General features: G+C 37.1%; 3 protein-coding genes across 3 annotated transcripts; 2 read left to right on the top strand and 1 right to left on the bottom strand.

Annotated features, from left to right (window-relative positions):
• The first annotated feature begins 26 nt into the window (after nt 1–26).
• LOC106295742 (40S ribosomal protein S15-1) lies at nt 27–1,327 on the top strand. The gene is made up of 4 exons (XM_013731713.1): nt 27–285; nt 369–517; nt 610–667; nt 919–1,327. Exons 1-4 carry the CDS (start codon nt 283–285, stop codon nt 1,165–1,167), a joined length of 459 nt encoding a protein of 152 aa, XP_013587167.1. The 5' UTR covers nt 27–282; the 3' UTR covers nt 1,168–1,327.
• A 4,738-nt stretch (nt 1,328–6,065) lies between these two features.
• Nucleotides 6,066–7,520, top strand: LOC106344227. Its single transcript, XM_013783639.1, has one exon. It carries the CDS (start codon nt 6,066–6,068, stop codon nt 7,518–7,520), a length of 1,455 nt encoding a protein of 484 aa, XP_013639093.1.
• Nucleotides 7,521–10,108: 2,588 nt separating this feature from the next.
• On the bottom strand, nt 10,109–11,800 carry LOC106292592 (auxin-responsive protein IAA17-like). The gene is made up of 5 exons (XM_013728208.1): nt 11,440–11,800; nt 10,928–11,139; nt 10,678–10,816; nt 10,527–10,588; nt 10,109–10,346 (listed from the first exon to the last, which is right to left on the bottom strand). Exons 1-5 carry the CDS (start codon nt 11,661–11,663, stop codon nt 10,309–10,311), a joined length of 675 nt encoding a protein of 224 aa, XP_013583662.1. The 5' UTR covers nt 11,664–11,800; the 3' UTR covers nt 10,109–10,308.
• Nucleotides 11,801–16,234: the final 4,434 nt, after the last annotated feature.

Here is a 16,234-nt window from a genome sequence, read left to right as displayed (position 1 = left end):
CTAACATAACTAGGTTTTGGATATATAATTTTCCTCATAATGTACTTTACAAATGTTACTACACTAAAGAATCGCTCTAGATATTTCACGCAAGACATAATGTCATGGGCCCTGAAAGACTACAAATAAACAGTAATGGGCTGGGCCGAAAAGAACCCTAATTAACAAACATAGTCACCATATATATCAGTGTCGCCGCTAGAAACTGGCTCACGCTTTGCAAAGACCTAATAAAACTTCCTCAAGCCGTTTAGGGTTTCATCCTTTTGCTGAGATCTAACCATGGTGAGTTCTCCATTCTCAGTCCCTGAATCTTAACTTCATTGTCTTAACCTGTTGGTTTGCTAAAGAAAAAACTATCTGTGTAGGCGGATGTTGAACCAGAGGTTGCTGCAGCTGGAGTCCCGAAGAAGAGGACGTTCAAGAAGTTTGCCTTCAAAGGAGTCGATCTCGATGCTCTTCTCGACATGTCTACTGATGATCTCGTCAAGCTCTTCCCTTCTCGTATTCGCAGAAGGTAAAAACACACATAAAACTTCGAACGAGATTGTGTAAAGAATGTTTTATGTTTTGTTCTGACAGCTATCTTTGTCTGAAAAATTGGTTTAGGTTCTCTAGAGGTTTGACCAGGAAGCCTATGGCTCTCATTAAGAAGCTGCGTAAGGCTGTAAGTCATTTCTATCTCTCTGTTGGTCGTAGTTGAATGATTGGTTATGTTATTAGTAGTTCTAGATTAGCTAAGAATCTCACTCTTAGTTTACATTTCAGACACTAATTTAAAACATGAGTTAGTTCTTGTAGTTTTAGAATGTCTTCGTTTCAACATTCTACTTGGTTACCCATTTAACACTATTTATGTTTAATTTAAATATTTACTTATTTTGGGTTGATTATATTTTATTTTGGGTTGATAAATAGAAAAGGGAGGCACCACAAGGTGAGAAGCCAGAGCCAGTGAGAACCCACTTGAGGAACATGATCATTGTCCCAGAGATGATTGGAAGCATCATTGGAGTGTACAACGGAAAGACGTTTAACCAAGTTGAGATCAAGCCTGAGATGATTGGTCACTACCTGGCTGAGTTCTCCATCTCATACAAGCCGGTTAAGCACGGTAGGCCTGGTGTTGGTGCTACCCACTCCTCCAGGTTCATTCCTCTCAAGTGAAGAGCTTATATTACTGTTCGGGGAATGTGTTCCATATTTATATGGTCCTTTGCTTTGATTTTGTCTTTATGTATGCGGATCCTTTTTTTTGCATTTGTTTTTACTTTATGATGAATGAAACTACTTTTAGACACTTTGTTAAATCTATTTTACTCATGCATTTTCATTATTAGTTTAAAGGTTTAAAAAATTATTCAACTAATTTTAAGTAAAATAATTCCATTGTAAGAATGTTTAAGGTTATATAGAGTCTGAACTTTTATAAATTTTAAAAACTACAAAATTTACTAAATATCAAATATCAAAAAATTTAGTAGATTAAACATGAATTTAATCTTGCTATTTTGTAATTTTATAAGTATGTATATATCAAATCAAAAACATTCAAAGTTTTGAAGAGATGATTTTATGGATGACTACTTTTCTGTCTGGATTTTGCACTTGTTCATAAATTTTTGAAGATTATTGTCTTTTGTCCTTACTGTGATTTTTAATTAATCAAGGTTTAAAAAAATTATTCAACTAATTTTAAGTAAAATAATACCATTGTAAGGAATTGTTTAAGGTTATGGAGTCAGAACTTTTAAAAATTTTAAAAACTACAAAATTTACTAAATTTCAAATATTAAAAAATTTAGTAGATTAAACATGAAGATGGGTCTACTCCATTTCTCTTCGGTGCAAAACCAATTAGATGGGTCTTGTTCCTGGTTAGATTTTGTGTAATAGAAAGCTTTTGCATTCTTATTTCTTTAAGCATTCAATCCGTCTTTTCCGGAATCATATTGCCTACATATAGTTTGCTGAATGGATTTATGTGAATTCTGTCAACCAGAAGACCACATTAAACGTATTGAACAGACGGGCTTAGCTTATAGCATTGGACTTGGTCGTTTAACAATTGTAAGCTTCCTTGTATAGTTATTGGGCTTGAGCCGGTTAAGTTGTAAATCTCCATTCATCAGATTTTAACTAGTCTTCCTTTCACAAAGGTCTTTGGCGAATGCCGCCACAACTCGCCTCACTCGGAACCTTGGTGCATTCCCATCGATCACATGATGAAAATGAGCATCTAAGGACAAAAAATTATTCTTTTAGTATTGTCTTTGCTGGCTAATTACATTTAAAATTTACAAGAATTAACATGTAGCATAACTCATAAGTGACTCTACTAGTTAATTTTATGTTGTCTTTAATCAAAATACATAAGATATATTATGGGTTTTTATTATTAATAATGATAACTGTATAGTCTGTGTGTGAATCGAGAAGACCTCCATTCAAACTTCATATTTATCCTCGATACTATGTAGAAAAATGGATATGTTTTCCATTTAAGCTTCTCGAATGATAATTTTAGCTTCTTGAAGAACCCTCTAGAGCGTCAACTTGTCAAATTAATTATTGACATCATCAAACATCGAACATGCTTCTGCCGATCCGAGTAGTTGATATAAATATTAAACTACTTATACTAGAAACATTTCAACGTAGCTGATTGTACAAATGTTTGTGTTTACACATACATATTTAGACATTTTCTATATATATGCATACATGTAACGTTGAAGCGATAAATTTATGAAACTTTGATTTGTTCGTTTGGGATCTCCATGTGCGCTTTGCTTCCCCAATTATCAATTTACATTCTCAAATTTCTTTATGTATTATATTATTAGTGAATATCACACATTTCTGATAATTTTTTAAACATTGAACATCAAATTAATAAAGCTGACCATCAGAGACTTGAGTCATATGGTACGTCCCTTATAATAGTAACCACCATACAAAACCGATATACTATCTATAATATCGGACAAACATATGTTTGATTTATTTGCATAATTTGATTTTTGATCTACAAGTTTGTGAAATCGAAGACCCTACCTTATATCATATATGTATCACTGTCTATAACATTTAATTTGTTTATTAGTTACATGTACATAAGTTTGTCTATAATTGTGACTTTTAATCCTGTAAAATTTGGTTGGTACACAATTTAATATTCCTAATTAGTATAATCAGAAATGAAAATACAATCAAAGGTGATTTCATCAAGAGACCCATCCAGATGCACATGGCATTGCTCCCCCCTCTTCCCTATGGGTCCTATTTATTTATTTTATTTCCTCCAGCCAAAGCCAGTTATCACTTTATGTACCAACAAATCAATATACCAACAAAGTGAATACTTTCCGCTAATTCATAATTATATTCGATATGATATATACATGTGTGTTGTCATTCTAATTAATTCAGTTTGAAAATTAATTCGTTTGGAGAAAATGTTTTTTTTTGTCAAGGAGAAACTGTATTTCATGGTCAAATTCTCATTATATATATAAAATTTTCAGTTTCAAGATGTGCGAGTGCGAACCGAAAATTCAACTCAGTCAAATAAAAAACACACTACTATGTTTTGCATTCATTATATAAGGGCATTTTCTAGTCATATTTACACATTCTTAGCAAAAAAAAGGAAGATGAACACAAAAAGATGTTATAGATGAATAATAATTGCAGTACATTTCTCTCCCAGGCACGAGCTCCCAGGAAAGTCTTTAGCCAGTAATTTTTAAACCTTCCCTCCTTTTACACGCTGGTTTCTTACTCTTTTTGAGTCTGAACCTCCTGTAATCCTGCAAATTTTTCAAAAATTCCCCTGCTTTGATCTTTAACTGTTGGTCACTCCACTGAACTCGTCGGAATCCTTACCGCTTGAGCTCTTATCGGCCGGGTTCAAGCCCCCGACTCGGGTCGGAGGGTTCCTCTTCCACCAGCTCCTCCGCAACGCATCCGACATCCCTAAAAAATGGAGTTTCAGAGACCCTCTCCTTATGCAGATAGAATCATTCAAATCTCATTGATTGACTACCCCATCTGATAATATCAGAGATTCAGCAAGTACACAACAAGGAACCAAGACTCTGAGAGGAGTTACAAGTTTATTTAGAAAACGGGAATCCGTTACCTACGTTTGAAGAATTAAGAGAAGAACTAGCTCATCTGATCCCCATCTTGGGTTGGAGGCAAATGACAAAAGGAAGACTTTCCAAAGAAGACAAGGGGAAGAGTCTCGTGCTGGATCCTTTCCAAGCCCCTAGAACAGCGCGAGTCAAAGTCCAAGTCCCTGATAACTCAAGGAAGCTCCATCAACACTCGCTAACCCTGATAGGGCGTGTCACGAACCAATCGGTACAAAAGGTTTGGTCAGTTATTCCCTTCTTCACCGAGCTGTGGAAAACAGAACACAGTCCTGTTGGCTCAGATCTTGGAAATGGAATGTTCCAATTTCAGTTCGCCTATGAAGCGGACCTACTAGCGGTGCTGGAAAAAAGACCTTTTCACTATGCTAAGTGGATGGTGATAGTCCAACGATGGGAACCTACTGTCTCGGAAGCTTTCCCATCTCTCATCCTGTTTTGGATCAAAATACAGGGCGTTCCTATCCACCTTTGGTCTGCGGAGACCGCCCGCAGCTTAGGTGAAGATATAGGAATATATGAGAAGGCGGAAGTAACACCTCTTGCTATGAAGACGAGGGTCCAGATCAATGGACGTCTACCTATAATAAAGACTTCAGTTATCGAGTATTCCAACGGGGACGAGGTCACAGCTACATTTGTCTATGAAAAGTTAGAAAGGCACTGCTCCAAATGTTTTCGCTTGGATCATGATATTAAAAATTGTCTAGTGGCAAAACACCAAGAAAGAGATCTGAAAGTGCATGAAGATACAGATAATAGCATGAAGCTAATTTCACAGAGAAATGGAGGGAGAGAAAAGACATCACCAGATGCTGGAATCTTTAGGTTCTCTGCTACAGAGGACATAGTCTATGAGCGAAACAAAAGCCAGCGATACAGGTCTTATGACCCTCACTATGATGCAAGGCATACTATAGATTCTCAAAGAAGATCTCGATCCCTGATTGAAGCGAACCGACAGCACCGCTCCAGGGAACCATCACGAGAGTGGCAAAGAAACTATTATAGTGGCTCCTCCCAAAACAGAAGAGAAAGCCCCTATCATCGCAGAGTGGACGAAGCTTGTTCTCCTCTGCGAAATGATAACCACAACCACAACAGCATGGAGTACGATTCTGCTCTCTCGGGAGCTAGAGGAAGAGATATGATGCGAAGAGAAGAATCAAGGTCCTCAAGAGGAGGTAAATCTTTATCAATAAGAGGGAATCCTTTTCCGGATGCCAAATCACCAGCACCTCAAGAAGCATTCAATGAAGCTTTAGAGGAAGTGAGAGAAGTCATGGTCCAGTACACGCAATGTGCTGACCCCTCGGAGAGTGCCGCTCGTAGAGAAAGACTTCGAAAGGCAGAAGAAGAAGGCCAGCTTGAAGAAACAGAAGCACGTATGGTTCAGGCTTTTTTGGGTGATAAGGCTGACGTTCACCATGATCCTCGGGAAACAGAAGAAACTCCTTCAGCAGAAAGGATACCTATTGCTCTTAGACTTGGGCCTATGGCCCCACAAACGAGTACCCCTGATCAAAATACGCTGGCTGTGGTTTCAAATCGTAAACCAGGGCGCCCCCCAGGAAAAAGAACAACTCCAAATAGCCCTAAATTACTCAGAGGAGCTAGCTCTCGAAAACGAAAAATCCCAGCGCCTAATCCTCCACAAGCTCGGAAAGTGAAGAAACCAGATATTCCGACTGCTCGAAATGCAAAGTCTAGAGCTGGAACCTCCCAAACAGCGAGTAGAAAACCTCCTTCTGCGTCAAACTCAGAGGATCAACCATTGTGCAACATAATCCCAGCTTCTACTAGAAGAAAGATGGATTTTCAAAATCCATCTTTTCCCGGTCCTTAAAAATAGGGAGCTGGAACTGTCAGGGGTTAGGGAATCCCCGAATAGTTCGTAGGTTACAAGAGATGAAGAAGAATATATTTCCAGACATCTTATTTCTCTCTGAAACCAAAAATCCCGACAGCTTCGTACTTAACAAAACGAAGAAACTCACGTATGAAAACTATCACCTAGTCTCTCCGACGGGACATGGTGCAGGAGGACTGGCTCTCTTTTGGAAGCAGGAAATCAAATTAAGTGTAATAAGCTCATGTGCTAATCTTATTGACACTTGCGTTGAATATGAAGGGAAAATCTTTTATGCTTCGTTTATATATGCTGATACCGATAAACCGACGAGACGCATCTTCTGGGATCAGCTCCTATCCCTAAACTCAGCTCGCTCAGTGCCATGGTTCATCACAGGCGATTTCAACGATCTGACCTGCAATGCTGAGAAAGTAGGTGGACCCGAAAGACCTGAAAGCTCATTTACCGACCTGCGCACCTTTCTCGCTGAAGGCGATTTATATGATCTGCAACACTCTGGTGATTGCCTTTCATGGCGTGGAAAAAGAGGAGATTATCTGGTCCGGTGTAGACTAGACAGAGCAGTTGCAAATGGTGACTGGGTGGAACTCTTCCCGAAAGCACGATCACAGTACTTGACTTATGAGGGCTCAGACCATAAGCCAATAGTCTCCTTTTTTGAACCTGACAAGCGAAAGCGCCAGGGTCTGTTTCGCTTCGACAGAAGACTAAGGGATAACCCTGAAGTGAAAGCACTCATAAGCAAGGAATGGAGCTCAACAAATCATATGTCTGTCAATGACAGAATATGCTCTATTCGATCCGCCATTGTTGAATGGAGCAAGCAACAATACCACAGCAGTAGGCTCCTCATCGAGAAAAAGAAAGAGGAATTGGAAGAGGCATTGACAATCCCTGCAAACAACACTGAGCTTATAGATAAAGTGTCCCACGAACTAAACTCAGCTTATCTCGCAGAGGAAGCTTACTGGAGACAACAGAGCCGTCTCCTATGGCTTAGCCTTGGAGACCGGACCACGGGATTTTTTCACGCAACCGCAAAGAACCGGAAGAGAGCTAATGCTTTCTTGGTGATTGAAGATGAAGAAGGCACAGCAGTCTATCAAGCGGTGATTGAAGATGAAGAAGGCACAACAGTCTATCAAAAGGACCAGATTGCTAAGGTTATTGTCAAATACTTCCAGAAGTTATTCTCTTCTATTGCCGGTAGAAGAGAAGAGACAGTCAATTACGCCTTGTCGCCTATGGTGACGGCTGAACAGAACGAAAAGCTGATACAAGTCCCATCAGCTTCAGAGATTAAGGAAGCAACTTTCTCTATACACGCAGATACGGCACCAGGCCCGGATGGATTCTCGGCTGGGTTTTTTCACTCGAATTGGGACAACATAGGCGGGGAAATTGTCAAGGAAATCCAGGAGTTCTTCATCACTGATAGACTGCCGGCAAAAATTAACGACACTCATATCCGTCTCATACCGAAAGTTTAGAGCCCACAAACGGTAGCAGAGTACTGGCCCATCGCACTTTGTAATGTGTATTACAAGATAATCTCGAAGATTATGACGAACCGTCTCCAGCCCCTTCTATCCGGGATCATTTCCGAGAACTAGTCTGCTTTCGTCCCGGGACGAGCCATCTCAGACAATGTCTTGATCACACATGAAGTCCTCCATTATCTCAAGACTTCGGACGCGGAAAAGAGATGTTCTATGGCGGTAAAAACCGACATGAGCAAAGCCTATGATAGGTTAGAATGGGAGTTTATCCAGTGTGTGCTGCACCGGTTGGGGTTTCACCCGAAATGGATTGCTCTATTGATGCAATGTATATCCACTGTTACGTACTCTTTCCTCATCAACGGCTCGCCTAGAGGAAAAGTCACACCGAGTAGGGGAATCCGTCAAGGAGACCCACTCTCACCATACATTTTTATACTGTGTAGTGAGGTTCTCTCGGGTCTATGTAACAGAGCGCAAGCGGAGGGTTCTCTCAAGGGAATTTGTGTAGCTCGAGGGAGTCCTCGAGTAAACCACCTTCTCTTTGCCGATGATATTATGTTCTTCACACGAGCAAGTAAAAAAAAGCAGTGAAGCTCTTCAGAAAATCTTAACTCAATATGAGGAAGCCTCTGGTCAGTCAATCAACACTGAAAAGTCCACCATTACCTTCTCGAAAAGAACTCCGCTATCGCTGAAAACTACAGTCAGGGACACTCTCTCGATCCAAAAAGAAGGAGGCACGGGCAAGTACTTGGGACTCCCCGAACTCTTTGGCGAGAAAAAACGAGACTTGTTCTCTTCCATTGTCGATAGGATAAAACAGAAAGCGGCCGGATGGTCCAACAGATTCCTCTCCACAGCGGGAAAGATGACGATGCTCAGAAGTGTGCTTTCCCCAATCCCGTCATTTGCCATGACTTGCTTTCAACTCCCAGTTTCCCTTTGCAAGAGCATCCAATCTGCTTTGACTAGATTTTGGTGGGATAACAGTAGCAGCAGTAATAAAATAGCTTGGATAGCCTGGTCGAGATTGATTCTCCCCAAAGAGGAAGGTGGTTTAGATTTCAGAGACATCCAGAGCATCAATGATGCTTACTTAGCTAAACTTAGCTGGAGACTCATTCGAAATCCCGATTGCTTGCTTGGAAGGATCCTGTTTGGGAAATACTGTCCCTCGGGAGATTTTCTCTCGGTCTCTATGGGTAGCTCGTGCTCTCATGGATGGCGTGGTATTATGAGTGGAAGAGATATTATAGTTGAGAACTCTGGATGGGCAATTGGGGACGGAGAAAGCCTCAACGTTTGGGATTCTGCTTGGCTGAGCCTCTCCCAAAAAGAAAGTCATATGGGTCCTGCTCCCGAGGCTCTCGTTGAGCTTAAGGTATCTGATCTCTTTCTAGCAGAGAAAAATGAGTGGGACCTTGCGAAGATCCGCCAATTTCTCCCCTTTGAGGAAAACAAAATCAGACTTCTGAAACCAAGCTTGAGTGGAGCTCCGGATAAACTTATGTGGTTGAAGTCTGCAACAGGAGAATTTACGACAAAGACAGGTTACTCTGCTGCTCTACCACTACACTTGGATCAAGCACTTCTGCCCCAAGGAAATCCAGGCTTTAATTGGAAGAAAAACGTCTGGAAACTTCACACTGCACCGAAAGTAAAACTCTTCGTGTGGAAAACCCTTCATGGAGCCCTGCCGGTTGGTGAGCAACTGGTAGCAAGACAGATTAAAGTCGACGGAAAGTGTAAATTATGTGGTCTCCCCGAATCTATTGATCATCTGTTCTTGCACTGCAACTTTGCTAAACAGGTCTGGAAATCAGCACCAGTGTGGCCGAGCATTGACTACAGCGGAACAATAGAATTGCGGAGTGAATGGAACAGCCTATGCTCTCGACAAAACCTTCCTCCTACAGGCCTCTCAATGGGAGCACTAGCACCCTGGATTCTCTGGCAAATTTGGAAAGCAAGAAATAGCTTGGTCTTCAAGGATAAAGGTTTCATGTCAATGGCTATAGCAGCAGCCAGGGAGTGGAACTCCAGTCAAGGGCTAGCCCCTGTACCGCGACGTAGTCAACCTGTTAGAGTAATTCCGCAGGATAATTGTGTAATGGTACGATCGGATGCAGCTTGGAATGAAACTAACAAAATTGCAGGGCTTGGCTGGACTATTAAGACACAAAACAGAGTATCCTCTTTCTCCTCGCCGATGCGTTTTGTAGGCTCTCCGCTTATAGCTGAAGGACTGGCGTTACGAGAAGCAGTGGAGAAATGCAGAGACCTTGGTCTCACAAAGATTCGCTGCGAGTCTGATTGCGCACAACTCATCAAGGCTTTAACCTTGGACCACCCGCTGGCCGAACTTTACGACATTGTAGCTGATATTGAAGCCGTTGCTTTATCTTTTGATTTTGTTTCCTTTACCTGGATCTCTCGCGAGAGAAACAGAGATGCAGACTCTTCGGCTAAGCAGGTTTTGTCTGCTGAGCTAGCCTTAATGGCCTCACCAAACAATGTTTAGAGCATTGAATGAATGAAAGTACGTGTTTCAAAAAAAAAAAAAAACACAAAAAGATGTTCAAATTATTACATATTTTCCATTACAAACGTCCCACAAATTTAATTCATTATCTACATAACACATATAATCCAGATCAAAACAGACAATTGAAAGAAAAAGTAGATATTGAGCAATATTTTTCTTCGTAAAACACACAATTAACACTCATAACTGTGTTAACCAAATATATGATCATGGCTACTTACGTTTTAAACTTCAAGTTCTGCTCTTGCATTTCTCCATTGCTCTCGGAGCTGAAATGTTATACAATTGTTAAGCAACTAAAATTTCCACATTGGTTATATAATAATGTTATCTACGTTAGTAAGTGGAGTATTTTGCATTTATCAAAAAAAATCAACCAATATATATCAAACTGTTTAGACGAAATTACAAAGCGCTAATATCAAAAATCATTGGTAGCAAATACATACCGAGACCAATGGCGTCAGATCCTTTCATGAGACGTAAACGCTTGCATGTATCAACGAACATTCTAATAAATAAGTAAATTTAGGGAAAGGAGTTATTAAAATGATCAATAAAAAAGATCGAAAATTTGTAGAAAAGAAGAAGAAGACGTACGGCCAAGGGACGTCGCCGACGAGCATCCAGTCGCCGTCTTTGTCTTCATAAGAGGGAACATAGTCCCAACTGTTCACTAAATCCCTAACTTTCCGCTCATTCATGAAGTCTATCATTCCTTCTTCTCCTCCATTTTTTCCTTCAATTTTTTTAGCAACAATATTATTATTTGAAAGAGCTTGATAAAATTTATACGACGCATGGAATCGTATATCTAGTAAGAAATATGTATAATACAACGTATACATACCCATGGTAAAAGAACCGAACATGTTGGACAAAGCATTAGAGAGTTCGTCGTAGCTCTTATACATCTTTAAGTCGACTTTTCTCAAGTAAGGTGCCCCGTCCATCGAAACCTTTACAAACACCGCCGTCTCCGTGACATCGTTTGATTTTTGGCAAGAACCCATCACGTTCTTCCGGTATGATCTCACCGGTGGCCATCCCACAACTTGTGCCCTATAAAGTTATATATATATACAGAGAAATTGGAAACCGTTATGTTATACAAGGTTTCTAATTATATTTGTTATTCCTATACACTGTAGTTAGCTATCAGTTATGGTATAGACATATCAGTTAGATTGTTTGAGCTTATTTTAAAAAATAACAAAGTTAAGTGATTTCATTGTTTTATGGCTTGGAGGAAATATTTTTTATTTTGTATGTCAAGCTTACTTTTCCTTTTAAGATGGGCGAGAAAAAGAAAATTAAGTGAAGATCGGAAAATAAATAGAAAAGGGAGAATGGTAAAATTACTTGGCAGGGGGCTTGGTAGGATCTTTGGGACATTTATTCTTTTGTTTAGAAACAGAAATCACGACGTCATGAGTCTTAGAAACTTCCTTGCTTTCAGGTTCATTGTTCAGATTGAGTTTCAGATCAACCGTCTCCGAGAATCCTCTCTTGGTTCCGGTCATTCCACCGGGAAGACCAAGACACAGCTCAGTTTCCTGAAGATTCAGGTCGATATTGCCCATCATTGTGAACCTCTAGTCTTCTCAATGTTTTTCTTCTTCTTGTGAAGGTGATGAGGAAGGTGGAACAATGTTTTAAGAAAAAAAAACAAAACACACACAAATAATACAAAGTGAGATGAGTCTCTATTATCTCTCTCTATAGGTGGGTAGCTGCATGTGTATGTCGTATTTAAGAGATATTTGGCTAAATGGTTTTCGACACGTGGATGAATCTCAACCCTTTGATGAAGTGAACTTGTTCGACTTTACACTAATCACTAGTATTACTTAATAACTGTTATTTGTTATTGAATCTCTCCTGCAATTTATTTTGTTGGTAGTAAATGATTACATTGCATTTGATTTGGACATTCTTAATTATTCTTATAGCCTTACTTTCTAAAAATAAGATAAAGTTACAATATTAAAAATTGAACATCCTTTGAATAATTTAATAAAGTTTTCATATAGTTATCATAATAAATCTAGGAGATAATAATAAAACTACAAGTTTAATAATACTCTGACATTTGGAACCTTCTAATTAACATTTCTTCAATTCAATATAACTTTTTCTCCGCAGATTTTAAAATTTCTCAAACTAAAAGTCATTATAAAAATCATCTATCAATATTTTTGCTGTAACATTATGATGAAATTAGCACAAACCATTTTTTTCACAGGGAAATAAATGAATTTTTTTGGCAAATATGTAGTTATATATGGTTTGAAAACCAACATATATTAAAATAGTGTCTGTCTATTATATGTGCGGAAGAAACCCCATTGTTTTCTTCCAACATCATCAATTATAGTTTTAACAAATCTTTTGGTAAACATTTCGATAATTTTATTTATTTTAAGAAAGAGTAATATGAAGTGTACTAGCTATTTTGGTGGTGAGGTCGCAGAGATCTCATATGAGAGTGTATCACTAGAGATGAGATACCCATATTATTAATGTAACTATGTTATGCTTTTAAGCCAAGTTACAAAAAAAAAAACTATGTTATGCTTTTTTTTTGTGTTCAATAAAAAAAACTATGTTATGCTTTTTTGACTTCCAAATTTAATATTAATCAACTATATAGTTTTAGTTTAATTTTCGCCGGAACCTTCCAATTATGCATATCACATCCACATGATTCAATTATTCATCCCACAATAAAAGCGTAGCCCTCTTGTAAATAATTATTCTCATACCACCAACACAAAATAAAGTATACAATGCATCTTCTATAGTTATTTATTAAAAACAAACATATACATAGACCGAAATGTGTATCTAGACTAATACAAACGCTCCATTACTCTTTTAATCTGAAAATAAGCATACACATAATAATCTATACCACTTCATAGCAAAAAGTCTGGTGGTTATCAAAACATTTGTGAGACCAAATATTCATATTAAATCGATTGTTAGAGCAAAATAATATTTTAACCAAGCGTTTGTGGCTTGGTAGTATAGGAGGTACAACTGTATTGCCCGCCACCCGGGTTCGAACCTTGGCCACAACGGATTTAACATCCCTTACGTTGGGACGCTGGACCCCCTACGGAGAATAGTTGGGAATGTGGTTGCCCAGATACCAGAGTTACCAAAAAAAAATATATATATTATTTTGCGGGAATACATAATTTCTTGTGTGGCATTCATTGGTTGATATGAGAGCCATGTTATTTGGTTTATAAAGATCTGATACTAGATGTTATGATGAATGATACATCTCTTATTGTGTGGATGAAAATCCGTTTGTTCAGAGAGACAGATTTGTAATGATCGTTTATATTATATTACGTTAATGAAGATGATGTGATGGCTTGACCATATCGATCGCGTATTGAAAAATATAGTATTCATAGAAACGAAGAAGATGAAGTTGTTGTTTATTCATAACCGAAAAAGAAACCTAAAGCTTGAATCTATTAATATAAATCTATATACCTAATTTTATCATATCTGTACAAACCCGATTAAATCTTTGAGGAAGTTTTTTTCTTTTTTAATCATGGTCGGCGATATACCATATACAGCAACGATAATTGTAGCAAAAGCTCATTATTTGTATTTTCAGTAATAATATACTTACAATATTGTATGAAAAAATATTTGTCGTCAAAAGGATAAGCATTATTTGTGCTATACAAAATTTCATTATTTTTATATTAAAAAGAAGAGACTAAAATAATAATTTTATTTATTTATTTGGAAATTATAAAACGAAATGAATAATATAGGATTTGTTTTAATTTTATGATAACTGATTACTCATCTGTCCTAAAATACTTTGCTAACGTCAAAAACCTTACTCAATAACATCACTGATTTATGTAATAATAATATAAAACGTAGAAAAGACATTTCCTTAAAAGATCGAGTATCACTTTTATAAGGAGAATATGACCTTTAATACAGATATATATTAGGCTCGAAATTTGGTGATTTTTTTTACAACACATGGTATATACATCAACTACGTAACATTATGGTAATTCATTCTGTAGTTTTAAGTAACCAGTCCGACGGAATTTCTGAAGACGGCATTGTCTTTCTGATATCGCATATTTACTAAACCGTAACCAGCGTATATTCAATTAATTTGAAAAATATTTAAGAAAATTAAAAGCATATTGATTCTAAATTTGTTAAGGGTTTCGAACCCGAAAACAAAACACCCTAGGGGAATCGAGATGGGACATGAGTGGCATGAAAATCCAAAAGAAGAAAGAGTACAAAACATCGCCATTTATTTCAAAAACAAATTTTAAATTACTGACAAGAAGGAAAACATGGAGATTATGCAGGGACAAGTTACATCCAATAAAATTTCAGAGGCAAAAACATCTTAAAAATCCTACTTTTGTTCCTTGATTTGTCTACATCCCTCTCTTTAACGGCTTTCTCTTCTTTTGTTTCTGTCCCAAGAACTCACATGAGTTTTCAAATCAACAAAACCCCAATTTTTGTTTGTTAAATATTTGGGTCGCGTTGTCACATCAGTTTGTCGTGTTTATTAATGACTATATACTTTACTGATCATTTTGATCAATATATACGGATCAGTGGATCACTATGGCATTCACATTTGTAAACCAACTGAGAATAATATCTATTATCGAGACATGACTACAAAAAGTTTGCGCACGCATCTATATAACTTTTATACTACAACAAAAATTTCACAAAATTAATTTAAAGATTATTATCGCTACAGCTCTAGAATCTAGTATACGCGAAGCTTTAATGAGATTGAACGAATGCATGCAACCATGCACATCTGTATATCAACAGTCACAAGAATATATGAATATTTGGAGACCACCCGTATTTACTTTTTATTCAAGATTGAGACCACTTTTGATGTGTAATCTAGATTAACTTATATATAAACATATTTTATACATTGCGCATTAATATCTTTATTTATACACACACATATATGGTCCAAGTCTGAAAGTTATATGCATCACGTCGAAATTAATGACTTATTATTGAAGGTATATATGTGCTGCATATTAACTTGCAAGATAAGAATGTGTGAGGACCAGGTATACGTAATTTCATATGGACCTAACAAGGCCACAATTCTCAAAATTCGACCACACAAAGATCATTTTGATTTTAGTTCTTAGTCTTCATTTTTAGTTTTATTATATACTAATTAGTGTTGGAATATACTTCTCACATTAAAAGAGTGCAGCCAAATAACATGCATGCATGCAACTTAAACGACAAAACCAGATAATTTTACATTGACTAAACTGTATATTGTGATTTTGTGCGAAAGCCACAACTCCTGCGAGACTCAAACAAAATAGTTTACGTCAACACAAGCTTTACAGTATTCACGCAAGCAATTATTTATCATCAGTCTATATATGTGTTAAAATAAACAATCAATGGTTAGCGAATTTTTTTCATTTATTTAAAACATATAACTGCAAACCCATGTATTGGTATATCATATCAAAACTCTGATTCAAAATGTGGATATCGAGTAGTGGAGTAAGCTTATGTACATAAAAAACACCAAAATTCAAACTTCGTAGCTAATTCTTCTAAACTAGGTTATGTACATTATATTCATTGTAATACTCATTTAAACAAATGCTTTTTAAAAAAAATATTATAAAGTAAATATGCGAGAATCTGCCACTATACGCTTCATGATATCTATTCTATATGTTGGCATAACTCTTAACAGTGCAGCTCGTGGTGGGGGCTAACCACATACAGTACCATTGCTTGAAATTTATATCGTTTACCTAAATCTCAAAAGTAGTTAATTAACTGACTAATTAAACTCCATTTCTACTATAGATAATTCTGCAAAATTTTATTTATTCGTTAGCTAGGCGGTTCTTACAAGTTACAATATATATACTGAATAATATTTTTTCGTTTCATTTTAATTATCGTTTTATACTTGTGCGCACATATTTAGAAAACATTTCATTTTGTTTATTTACTAAATAAAAATATAATTACCAATACAACTAACCATATTTCAATCAATAGAAAAAACAGATTGAAATATAAAGTCAATAAATTTTGTATTAAAATTTCAAAATGACACTTATTTTGAAACAGA

Source organism: Brassica oleracea, chromosome C5, assembly GCF_000695525.1.
Source record: "Brassica oleracea var. oleracea cultivar TO1000 chromosome C5, BOL, whole genome shotgun sequence".
NCBI lineage: Eukaryota > Viridiplantae > Streptophyta > Magnoliopsida > Brassicales > Brassicaceae > Brassica > Brassica oleracea.
Note: the sequence above shows the minus strand (reverse complement) of the source record. Positions and strands in the feature narration are given on the sequence as shown.

Coding starts and splice junctions, on each gene's coding strand:
- LOC106344227 (XM_013783639.1), top strand. CDS start 6,066: ATGAAGAAGAATATATTTCCAGACATCTTATTTCTCTCTGAAACCAAA.
- LOC106292592 (XM_013728208.1), bottom strand. CDS start 11,663: ATGATGGGCAATATCGACCTGAATCTTCAGGAAACTGAGCTGTGTCTT. Junction 11,140..11,439: donor CCTACCAAGCCCCCTGCCAA/GTAATTTTACCA, acceptor ATAACTTTATAG/GGCACAAGTTGTGGGATGGC. Junction 10,347..10,526: donor ATCTGACGCCATTGGTCTCG/GTATGTATTTGC, acceptor ATAACATTTCAG/CTCCGAGAGCAATGGAGAAA.
- LOC106295742 (XM_013731713.1), top strand. Junction 518..609: donor CCTTCTCGTATTCGCAGAAG/GTAAAAACACAC, acceptor AAATTGGTTTAG/GTTCTCTAGAGGTTTGACCA. Junction 668..918: donor TTAAGAAGCTGCGTAAGGCT/GTAAGTCATTTC, acceptor GTTGATAAATAG/AAAAGGGAGGCACCACAAGG.